Here is a 13,071-nt window from a genome sequence, read left to right as displayed (position 1 = left end):
TACATGATGTCCTTTCTTAATAATCATTTCTATCAGCTGAGTGCGGTGATTGTCATGACCTTTTGTGTCAGGGAACGAAGGTTCAAATCTAGTCCCCAGCAAAGCTCAATGTCCCACGTAAAGACATTTCTCTATGGTGCATTCTACCTACATGCATATAGGTACCATAGGGAGGTAGAAGACGTTACTGTAAATACTAGGAGCATTGTATAAAAGATACTTTCTGTTGTTAAACTTTGAGACAAGGAGACATGGTTTATTGTGATGTTCATGCCTTTCCAAATGAGGTTTGTAAAGCAAAGAAGAAGAGTGAAATGATTTCAATTGACAAACAAAATCAAGTTGTCTTTACAACTTCTGTTAGGATAGTTATTTTATATTTTGTATTTCCTTAACTTACAGGGCTGAGTTCAGGCGACCCTGGAAAATAATCAACAATAGGGCCTGTCTGGTTTGAGAGAGGACTATAGGTTGTCCTGGGGCTAAAGGACTACAATAAATATAGAGAAACAGGCTAACCAGGAGAGTTACTACAACATGTCACACGAGATACACACTCTCCTGTTAGAATGTTGCATTTGATAATGTGGTCCTGTTCTGCCATGAAAAGAACGGCGTCACACCTGGGGCACTTTTCCTCTTAAGTCTGCCAGATTAAGGCATACATCTGCCTAAAAAACAACAACAACCTACCAGTATATTAAATAGTAATGTAAACAAATAGAAACATTGACATTAACTCACCTGTTTACCTGTAAACAATAATAGAATTTAGTTACCTGTCCCAAACGACACTATTAACTCTTGTGTATCTTCTAATTTATCTATTTCACCATACTCGGTGATATTTCAGTAATATCTTTAGCTAACCATTCGAAAGAAAATTAGGAATGGAACCTGCTCTCAGTCATTCTAACAAACAAAAGTTCAAATAATGGCAAAATTTATAGAAATCAAGTGATTTTTACTCACCAAGTTGCTGCCATTTATTCCCCAACTTCTTTGCTACACTATGAAGAAGTTTCTCATCCAGGTTTACAGACTCTGAAATAAATATTTCCAAATTTTACACGTCATAGTATAATTTCTCTGTCTCTGTTAATTGGTCTTTATTTTATAAATGTAAGTCATTCTTATCATTAATGGCCATTATTTTTATACTTCTTTCGTGGTCCCATGGAATAGCTCAATATTTACGTCCATAACCAAACAGACTAACCTTCCTAGACTTCTCTCTATTAAGACATCCTACATTCATTATCAAGTAACGTAGCAATTATCTCGTTTATTTATCAATTGAAGAAACTGTTGTTTCCTTAGTTTTATCTTTTGTTTCTTATGTCTGTGCCAAATCTCTTACATGGTACTTTTATATCCTCCATGGATGTCATCCTTCTTAGGTTATTTCACCCGAACCGGTCTCTCTTGATCAATCTGCTGATCAAAGGGACATCTCCATGAGAGGCACAAACAAAATTACTGATATTTTGCAAACTACAACAATTCCAATTTCAAAATGATGCAAGTCTTTTGTGAAATTCTCTCTCATGAAACACATATTGAAATTGTTATAGCAGCCCCTCATCAGATCCTTATTCTTCTCTCATATTTAAAAGAAGTTCATTGCATCCATCAACACTTGATTGGAGATATTTACTGCTTGATAGAGGGCCAAAAGCATTAACCAGCTCAAGCCATAACACATTCAAATTCCTTAATTTCCCTTTGTGTTTTCTATCGAGTCCCAAACTGAAAATCCATGTTCTACATACAGGGGTTCTGGAGATGCCAGCCTTCCGGATATTTCATCTTACATAATCATTATTTTGTAGATATATAGCTGATCTCTTAGCAAGTACACCCATGTAAATCTTGCCATTCAAGATTGAAATTGGCTTCAATTGGTCACTTAGTTTTGCATTAACTTACTTTGATGAATAAAATCCTTTTGTCTTGCACCATTCATTAATCAGTTACCCTTTATCCCACAACTCTCTAAATAGTAATTAATGCTTATAACAACTGGGCACAACATTTGTACACATTCTATGGTACACAATCATCTCCCGTTGCAATCACCGGGCTTGCCTTCTTCACTAAGCTTTATACTTGTTTCTTGCTGAAATCGCAAAGCTGAAATATTTGATTACTGGTTTCATTGGACATTTCAAACCAAACATGAGCAGGAATGTTAGTACTGTAAGAAGCGTTCTTAAGGAGCTGCAATTTAAAGTGTTCACTATCCTCTTCTTTCAACCCGTCCGATGTCTCTTTGAATGTATTTGATTGTATTGTATCATACAGCCTCTATGAAGTTTGAAGAAAGGGAAAGAGACAACGGTTTTCTGAGCAGCAAACCAACGTCTTCCACTTGAATAAAGACAATGTTTACTGGATGCAATGATAGATTTATTATCAGTGAAAAATAAGAGGGTGGTCATATCTGGAACTCGTTTCATTGTAGGTCTGCCAGATTATGAGCGACATCAGCTAAAATAACAACAATAACTTGTCAGTAAACATTTAAAAAATATAAAACAAACAAAACCTTTGTCATTACCTCACCTGTTAAACCACAACATATATTATTTGGCTGTTCCAAAAGAGAACCTGAAATCTATTTCGCTTCTCATTTATCCATTTCACCAACCGTGCTAACCTGATTGGATACTTTATGAAATGTCAATAGTATCGATATGTTAAATAGTTTACTGCTAAAACTTCCCATTGAAAGGTAAGAATTGAAGCTGATCTTTATCATTCTGATATCAAAATAAGCAGAGGATATACTTTACAGAAATCAATCTAGTGCTGTTATTTTATACTCAACAACAGGTTCTGCCAGTGTCTGTGTTACCTTGTCTTCAAATGTTCGATTCTCTGAAATAAATATTTCCAAGTTTCAAACGTTATAGTAAAATTTCCTCACATGTACTTTTTTCCCCAGGACATGGAGAAATATGCCACTCTGCTGCAAGTCCATGATCATTCTGATGATTAAAGAGATTTGTTTGATGTCTCTAGTTCTTGTATTGGTCGGCTGCTCCGTCACTGAAGTACAGGAGATGGTTTATGAATGGAAGTTCTGTCTTTATATGCGATATCACCCTCGTAATAAAAGCATGCACAATGTGGTTGTCACGTTTCAAACAATCAGATATGACACAGATTGAAGTGCATTGTGGGTTTGAACCAGTCTTATAGTAAATCACGAATGGATGAATATTTTCCTGGGATTTGTTCCGATGAAACCCTTGCAGGGCGTCCTGTACTACAAAGCTATAATTTTTTTCTGTAAAGTCCAACAATACTATTGCTTCACTTGATGTCAGGTCATCTTTTTGATGATTAAGGAAACAAGATTGGGCCTCTGCTATGAAATGATGTTGTTGTAGAGATTCAAACCCACTTTCAGCGGTTTGAATGAAGGCATTCACAGGGGAAGTTAGTCATAAAGGAGCTGACCAGTCCACATGTGCCAACTATTTGTGCGTTACTAAACCTCCAAGTGATTAAAATACGTCTAATAAACGTTGTTCAAAAGGACAGGACTCACATAGGAGCAACATACAATCTCGATTGCTCACGGAAGAGACCATTTTGCCAAGCAAGTCTCTGTAGTCGTGACTACCAGGAATGGCAGCGGCGATACGTTTTGCATGTTGGTGATTCTCACAGACACATACTGAATGCATGCCTGAGGTCTACTGCGCATACAAACCATAAGTGTGCGGGTGAATTCACTAGAGGGTTTTCTCAATCTAAGCGTATCTCCCAAGATCCCGGTGTCCTGTTATTGCCATTGTGAGGCCAATGCTTGAAGGTCATACTTCATCACCTCATCCCATGTCTTCCTGGGTCTACCTCTTCTACAGGTTCCTTCTACAGTGAGGGAGTGGCACTTCATCACACAGCTGTCTTCATTCATACGTAACACATGACCATACCAGCACAGTATGCTTCTTATGCCCAACTTTGTCGTGATTGCACACTGACGTTACACATCCAGCGGATCATACAAGCTTCATTTCTTTCAAGACTACGCATGTTCTCAGCATCCATGGCCCATGTTTCCCTGCCCTGTAACATGGCTGTTCGCACACATGCATCATACAGTCTACCTTTCACCCTGAGTGATAGACCTTTATTTGCCAGCAGAGGTAGGAGCTCCCTGAACTTTGCCCAGGCTATTCTTACTCTAGTCTCTACACACGCAGAGCAATCACACTCACTACAGACTTGATCCCCTAGGTAGCAGAAGCTATTAACTACTTCTAGTTTCTTCCTCTGGAATGTGATGGAATCTGTTTTCTGTACACCTTCAGTGTTTATTGCCCCAGAGTAGCTGCCACACACAAAAACTATTTTCCCGGTTAACTTTCTTTGATATTGCGGCACCTTTTATGTGTCCATAGCATCCTCCGGGTACATCGAGTGGAGTTTCTACCCTCTCCTTTACTACTGATAGAGGAGGGCCATCTACCTGAAAGGGGTTGTGATTTAACAGCCTTCCTACTAACTAGGACTTCGGTTTTGACTAGGTTAACCCTAAGGCCCTTCGATTCTAGACCTTGCTTTCAGACGCTAAACTTTGTTTCCAGTTCTGGCAGTGACTCGTCTGTCAAAAGCAAGGTCATCAGTATAAAGAGGATCCCAAGGGCAGAGTGTCTTGAATTCCTCTTTTATTGTCTGGAGGACTATAATGAATAGGAGAGGGCTGAGGACTGATCGTTGGTGAACTCTGGTTTGTAATTGTAAAGTGGAATCTTTCACAGTATAGAGGATGTATGAAAACTGTTAAGAAATGAAGTGAGCATACTTCAGAAGAAGTGTAATATTAATGTGCTGAAGTCCCGGAGCAGAGATGAGCTGGAAGCAAAACTGGGGTTTAGAAGATTCAGAGATAGCGCACAAGAGACGAGATGGCATAGAAATGGGATGAGTATGGAGGATTTAAAAATGTGGATAAAGAAGTACCAGGAGATCCAAATTGAAGGAAATAAGAAGTTGAACCTGAAAAGGATGACAACAGTTGTGGGAGTAGTCAAATTTGAATGCAACAATCAAGTCAGAACTAAAACCAGGGGTGAAATACTCAGAAAACTGTGCCTCTTTTAGCATTAATATCATCTAAAATCTAACAAGAGTGAGAAAAAGAATGACTATATGGATGGTAAATGTTGTTCAAACAATGTAATAAGTGTATATTATACATAGTTACAAACAAGGATTTGTGAGATCAAGTCACACAGGGAACTCATATTTAATTCCTATCTTTATATTTTATGTCAACACCAATATTTTGTTTAAATGCAAACAGATGTTCACCGTTCAATACTAAATTTAATATTTAATCAACGTTAATGATCATTATACTTATACTCTTGGAGATTTGATTTTTAATCCTTTTAATTTATAACAACGTTATTCAGTGGTTTGTCGCAAGTTCCGCCTGACTGGTTCCCTGTGCTGGGGGAAAGTAAAAAGCACCATCCGAACGTGGTCAATGCCAGCCCCAACCTCAACTGGCTCCTGTGTCGGTGGCACGTAAAAAGCACCCACCACACTCTCGGAGTGGTTGGCATTAGGAATGGCATACATATGTGGAAACCTTGCCAGATCACATTGGGATGGCGTGCCTAGCCTGCCTTGCCTGTGAAATCGTCCGACCCATGCTACTATAAAAACGGACGTTAAACGATGATGATGATGAGTTCCGTGACCAAATGACAAAATTAACTCTATTGTGTCTTCTAATTTAAACATTATTACCAACAGTGCTAACCTCAATGGTTATTCCATAAACTTTCAATAATATAGATATCTTTAATAGAACTATTATACAGTTACTCTTTCAATCGTCAAGTCGGAATGTAACCTGTTTTCAGTTATTCTTTGAAGCACAATATGGGCAGGGGAAGTAAAACTTATAGAAATCAATTGGCAACTGTTATTTTATACTCACCAATTTCCTCAGACGCAACCTCTGTTTGTACACACTTGTCTTCAGACTTTGGAGACTCTGAAATAAATATTTCCAAGTTTTAGAATTAATAATAGAATTTCTTTATCGTTATTTTAAATAAACTCTTTCTTGTTGTGAGACATTCAATTCCTTTGAGTCAAGTAAAACCAAAAACCAGAAATCACAAATCAAAATCAAAACAAGATCGAAATCTAAATGGAAATTGTAATTATGGCCGATGCCAGTGCCGCCTGACTGGCACCCGTGCCGATAGCACGTAATAATTACCATTCAAGCGTGGTTTGTTACCAGTTCCGCCTGACTGGTTCCCTGTGCCGGTGGCACGTAAATAGCACCATCTAAACGTGGTCAATGCCAGCCCCCACCTAAACTGGCTCCTGTGTCGGTGGTACGTAAAAAGCACCCACCACACTCTCGGAGTGGTTGGCATTAGGAATGGCATACATATGTGGAAACCTTGCCAGATCACATTGGAGCCTGGCGCAGCCTACTGCCTTGCCAGTGAAATCGTCCGACCCATGCTAATATAAAAACGGACGTTAAACGATGATGATGATGATGATGATGATGATAATGAGTTCCGTGACCAAATGACAAAATTAACTCTATTGTGTCTTCTAATTTAAACATTATTACCAACAGCATTAACCTCAATGGGTATTTCATAAACTCACAGTAAATCGATATCTTTAATTCAATTATTATACAGATAATCGCTCAATTGGAAAATAGGAATGGAAGCTGTTTTCAGTTATTCTTTCGAGCACAATATATTCGGGGGAAGAAAACCCTACAGAAATCAATTGGGAACTATTATTTTATACTCACCAATTGCCTGAGATGCAGCCCCTAATTCCTGACATGTAGCCTCTTTTTTTACACACCTGTCCTCAAACTTTGGAGCCTCTGAAATAAATATTTCCAAGTTTTACATTTGATATTAAAATGTCTGTATCTTTATTTTTATTAAACTATCTTGTTATTGTGAGACATTCACTTCCTGTCGTTAATGGTCAAATGTTGACCATTATGGTTTTGGTCAATATTTCTGTACTTTCTACAGTGGTCCCATGTAATAGCCCAATATGTCCACAATAAAACAGACTAACATCTCTAAATCCCCCCTTTCTCTCTCTCTCTCTCTAAAAACACATTAAATATTCTAACAATGTTGCAATTATGTCATTTAATTAACACTTGATGACAGTTTTCTCTTAGCTTTGTCTTTCTTTTCTTATAACTGTGCCAAATCTATGGCATGGCACAGTCCTCTCATATCTAGAATTCACTAATCAACATTCCTCTCTAATTAAGTGAAACTGAGCCCATAAAGACATGTCCTTTATGTGTATACCCTCCACTCTGCACACAATCTGTCCCCTAAAAAACATCTCCACAAGCCACATTCCATACACCCTTCCCCAACATGATCCCTAACAAGATATAAAATGTTAGGTGAGGGCACACGATGTTCCTATGGCAAAATATGTTTACATTTCAGACATACAAATGTAAGAGAGTTAATGAATTATAGCTTATTAATTATCATGATAATTGGGTATATATGTGATAGAATGGCACTGTGCTTGACGGTGCAATACTAGATATCAATATAGATTGTATATAATCTGAGTAAAGAACATATAACCTTCATTACTATGAATATGATAGTGTCTCAGCACAGCTAATATTCTGGTAGTTCCATGAGCAAACGAAGAAAGATATAACCAAGTCCACTGCCAAATACTAATGATTAATTCATTTCCTGGTCAAATAACAATGACTATCTTTCATTAAATAATTTGAACGCAACAATCAAGACCAAAGGGTGAAACACTCAGAAAACTGTGCCTCTTTTAGCATTAATATCATCTAAAATCTAACATTTGTGAGAAAAAGAATGACTATATGGATGGTAAATGTTGTTCAAACAATGTAATAAGTGTATATTATATATAGTTACAAAAAAGGATTTGTGAGATCAAGTCACACAGGGAACTCATATTTAATTCCTATCTTTGTATTTTATGTCAACACCAATATTTTGTTTAAATGCAAACAGATGTTCACCGTTCAATACTAAATTTGATATTTAATCAACGTTAATGATCATTATACTTATAATCTTAGAGATTTGATTTTTAATTTCTTTAATTTATAACAAAGTTATTCTGACCTGAGTCATTCAGGGTACGTACCTAAACAACATATCATGACAGACATCTGGCTACATAACAATAACAACAACAATAACCTATGAGAAAACTTAGGAAATACCTTAGTAGCAAAAGAAACAAAACACTTTCTCGTTAACTCACCTGTTTACAAATAAACAACAAAATGTTTTAGTTCTCTGTCCTAAAAGACATCATTAACTCTATTATGTCTTCTTATTTAACCATTTTACCAACCACGTTAACCTTGATTTTATGAAATTTCAGTGGAATATTTAATAGAATCCTTTTTACAGCTAATGCGGAAACTAGGGATTGACGAGCGATTATAAGAGTTGAAGAGGCCCTGTAGTAAGGTGAGGATCGGCAATGAGTATAGTGAAGAAGAATTCCGGATAGAAGTAGGAGTTCACTAGGGATCATTCCTGAACCCCTCGTTTTCATCATAGTCCACCAGGCAATAACAGAAATGAAAAATCAAAAGCAATTCAAGATCGAAATCAAAATGGAAATTGTAGTTGTGACCGATGCCAGTGCCGCCTGACTGGCACCTGTTCCTGTGGCACGTTATAAGTACCATAGAAGCATAGGTCCTTGTCACTGCCGCCTGACTAGTTCCCTGTGCCGGTGGCACGTAAAAAGCACCATCCGAACGTGGTCGATGCCAGCCCCCACCCCGACTGACTCCTGTGCCGGTGGCTCGTAAAAGGCACCCACCACACTCTCGGAGTGGTTGGCGTTAGGAATGGCATACATATGTGGAAACCTTGCCAGATCACATTGGAGCCTGGCGCAGCCTACTGCCTTGCCAGTGAAATCGTCCGACCCATGCCACCATAAGAAACGGATGTTAAATGATGATGATGATGATGATGATGAGTTCCATGACCAAATGACAAAATTAATTCTATTGTGTCTTCTAATTTGAACATTATTACCAACAGCATTAACCTCAATGGGTATTTCATAAACTCACAGTAAATCGATATCTTTAATTCAATTATTATACAGATAATCGCTCAATTGGAAAATAGGAATGGAAGCTGTTTTCAGTTATTCTTTCGAGCACAATATATTCGGGGGAAGAAAACCCTACAGAAATCAATTGGGAACTATTATTTTATACTCACCAATTGCCTGAGATGCAGCCCCTAATTCCTGACATGTAGCCTCTTTTTTTACACACCTGTCCTCAAACTTTGGAGCCTCTGAAATAAATATTTCCAAGTTTTACATTTGATATTAAAATGTCTGTATCTTTATTTTTATTAAACTCTATCTTGTTATTGTGAGACATTCAATTCCTGTCGTTACTGGTCAACTGTTGACCATTATGGTTTTGGTCAATATTTCTGTACTTTCTACAGTGGTCCCATGTAATAGCCCAATATGTCCACAATAAAACAGACTAACATCTCTAAATCCCCCCTTTCTCTCTCTCTCTCTCTAGAAACACATTAAATATTCTAACAATGTTGCAATTATCTCATTTAATTAACACTTGATGACAGTTTTCTCTTAGCTTTGTCTTTCTTTTCTTATAACTGTGCCAAATCTATGGCATGGCACAGTCCTCTCATCTCTAGAATTCACTAATTAACATTCCTCTCTAATTAAGTAAAACTGAGCCCATAAAGACATGTCCTTTATGTGCATACCCTCCACCCCGCACACAATCTGTCCCCTTAAAACATCTCCACAAGCCAAATTCCATACACCCTTCCCCAACATGATCCCTAACAAGATATAAAATGTAAGGTGAGGGTACACGATATTCCTATGACAAAATAAGTTTACATTTCATATATACAAATGTAAGAGAGTTAATGAATTATAGCTTATTAATTATCATGATAATTGGGTATATATGTGATAGAATGGCACTGTGCTTGACGGTGCAATACTAGATATCAATATAGATTGTATATAATCTGAGTAAAGAACATATAACCTTCATTACTATGAATATGATAGTGTCTCAGCACAGCTAATATTCTGGTAGTTCCATGAGCAAACGAAGAAAGATATAACCAAGTCCACTGCCAAATACTAATGATTAATTCATTTCCTGGTCAAATAACAATGACTATCTTTCATTAAATGATTTGAACGCAACAATCAAGACCAAAGGGTGAAACACTCAGAAAACTGTGCCTCTTTTAGCATTAATATCATCTAAAATCTAACATTTGTGAGAAAAAGAATGACTATATGGATGGTAAATGTTGTTCAAACAATGTAATAAGTGTATATTATATATAATTACAAAGAAGGATTTGTGAGATCAAGTCACACAGGGAACTCATATTTAATTCCTATCTTTATATTTTATGTCAACGCCAATATTTTGTTTAAATGCAAACAGATGTTCACGGTTCAATACTAAATTTAACATTTAATAAAATTAAGTTCATGATGAATATTCTTATACAGAGTTAACATTTAATTATAATTTTCTAATTTGCAACTTCAAAATGTATTCTAACCAGAGACATTCAGGGTACACAACCCCAGAAAATACAACATATTACGACAGACATCTGGCTACATAACAACATCAAGAATAACCTATCAGAAAACTTACGAAAAATCTTAGTAGAAAAACAAACAACTATCTTATTAACTCACGAGTTTACACCTAAAAAAAATACATTATAGTTCCATAGAAGACAATATTAACTCTATTGTGGCTTTTAATTTATCCTTTTAACCAAACATGTTAACCGTGACTTTATGAAATTTCAGTAATATTTTTAATACAATTACTTTAGAGCTAAACTTTCAAATGGAAATTAGAAATGGGATTTATTCTCCATCATTCTAATAAGCAAAATACTTGAGGTGAATGTAAAATCTATAGAAATTAATTAAGATCTCTAATTTTAAACTCATCAACTGTCTCTGCCACAGTCTGCACTCCCTTCTCTTCAAACTTTGGACTCTCTGAAATATGTATCTCCAAGTTTTATATTTATTTATAGCACAATCCCTTTATATTTATTAATAATCTATATTTTATTAATGAGAAACATTCATACCATCAATGGCCAACGAGCGATCATAATGCTTTTGGTCAATATTTTTATACTTTCAACAGTGGACCCATGTAATAGCCAATATTTAGCTCCAAAACGAACTCTAGTTGATCTTTGTAAATTTCCTTTCTCTGTTAAGATATCCTAAATAATCTAACAATGTCGTAATTATATCACTTAATTATCAATAACACTTTATCTGTAGGTTTTGGTTTCCTTGCTTATATCTATAACCCTAAATGTATTCTCAAAACCCTGATCTTCACTAACAACCTGTTTGATTCCAGTGTCAACAAATTTATTCATCAAAGATATAACAACAAACACATGTCACAACCACTTCAAGAAGGAGAAACATACACCTAATCTCTTTGTTAAACATTGTTGCTGATAATCCCTAATTTTAACTTCACAGTTCACCAGAATGTCATCTCATTCAGGATATATTTGAAGGTTTCATGATCTGGTTGCTTGAGAAACAAAACTGTCTCTATTAGCCTTAATATCCTCCAATTACAAACATAACAACATGGAATTGTGTGTTAAAGTCTCTCAAACTAGTGACATATAATTTTACTCCTTTAAAATATTCTACTGAATTTAATACTTTACCAAAGATGACACTGATGTCCTTGTAAGTACTGTTGTATTTAATTATCTTCTAATAACTCATAATTAATTATAGTGTTGATGGAGATTTATTGATACTTCAGTTACTCACTAATTATCTTGCAGAATCGTCCATTATCTTTATGTTGCAGACTACAACCCTCTTGAAGTGTGACATGTTTCCTACTTGGATAAGGTCAATGTTTGGTGGATGTAGTGTGAGAGATATACTATTACAGAGAACAGACACTAGGAACACCTTTTATCATAAATCTGCCAGATTATGGCAGACCTCTGTCTACATAACAACATGAAGTATATTATTCTACACAATAAGGGCAATGGGACAAGCAGGACAAACAGACAGATCAGACAAGATTTTCTTACCATCTCCAGTTCTGCTCGTTACAGGTTTCCCGCACTTCAGACATCGTTGAAGTGTAACGTTTGAACATCCCTTACATATTACAAGGTGTCCACATGGATGGACTTTTGTTGTGGCCGATTTATTTCTGCACAATAAACATCTGTGGACAAAACAGAAATATCCAATCAATAACATTCATTTATAACAAATATTAGATTAATTACATGTTCGGAATAGAGAATATTATAAGATACATCAGTAACTACCAAGAGTACAGCAGAAACTCTTCTTTAAACAATTACATACATACAGCATTTTGTGTAGTTAAATGATGCAGAAACACACACACACACATACAAGTATACACACACATGCATACATACATTGATAAATGTTTGTCTTGGCCCTGATACATCATAGAAATTGGTTGACACACTGAACTACATATATTCCAGATATATATTTCACTTCTAACATCGAACTCATTTCTTCTGAACAAATATATCTACACAGGTTTCTTTATATGCACATACTTTATTATATACACTTTATTATATACATCCCGTCTCCACAGATTAGCAGATGAGGTGTCCAGTACTGAGCAGTGGCAGGAATAGCCCGAAACCAGACCTGGTCTGCTGGTCCTGTTGCTATAAGATGGTAGGGGTTCGATCCCCTGCTCGCTATTAATCGGATGCACCTCTGCGTCGTTAATTACTTACAGGAGTTGTTCTCTTGGGGTTAAACATTCGCAGTAGAGTCCATTCGAACAGATACTCATGTTGGCGTGCCTACAAATATTACTTATGTATATTTTCGTGCAACCCGTGCTACCACGGAAAACGGATGTGAAACGATGATGATGATGATGATGATATATCTATCATATATATATATATA

At 36.3% G+C, this 13,071-nt stretch overlaps 1 protein-coding gene across 12 annotated transcripts in view; it reads right to left on the bottom strand.

Annotated features, from left to right (window-relative positions):
• Positions 1-673: 673 nt before the first annotated feature.
• Positions 674-13,071, bottom strand: part of LOC115230307 (E3 ubiquitin-protein ligase MIB2) — a 49,722-nt gene continuing 37,324 nt past the window's right edge. For 2 of the 12 annotated variants that reach the window (XM_036499604.1, XM_036499603.1), the window contains exons 7-12: positions 12,192-12,331; positions 9,291-9,368; positions 6,815-6,892; positions 5,966-6,022; positions 2,830-2,880; positions 678-1,044 (exon numbers count right to left, since the gene is read on the bottom strand). In XM_036499604.1, coding sequence (XP_036355497.1) covers positions 965-1,044; positions 2,830-2,880; positions 5,966-6,022; positions 6,815-6,892; positions 9,291-9,368; positions 12,192-12,331 — 484 coding nt within the window. In that variant the 3' untranslated portion in view covers positions 678-964. Of the gene's footprint in view, positions 1,045-2,829; positions 2,881-5,965; positions 6,023-6,814; positions 6,893-9,290; positions 9,369-12,191; positions 12,332-13,071 lie in introns of all 12 variants that reach the window. The other 10 variants (XM_036499605.1, XM_036499607.1, XM_036499608.1 and 7 more) reach the window with 10 other exon arrangements.

The sequence above is a fragment of the Octopus sinensis genome, unplaced genomic scaffold (genome assembly GCF_006345805.1).
Source record: "Octopus sinensis unplaced genomic scaffold, ASM634580v1 Contig15258, whole genome shotgun sequence".
In the NCBI taxonomy this organism is placed as follows: domain Eukaryota; kingdom Metazoa; phylum Mollusca; class Cephalopoda; order Octopoda; family Octopodidae; genus Octopus; species Octopus sinensis.
Note: the sequence above shows the minus strand (reverse complement) of the source record. Positions and strands in the feature narration are given on the sequence as shown.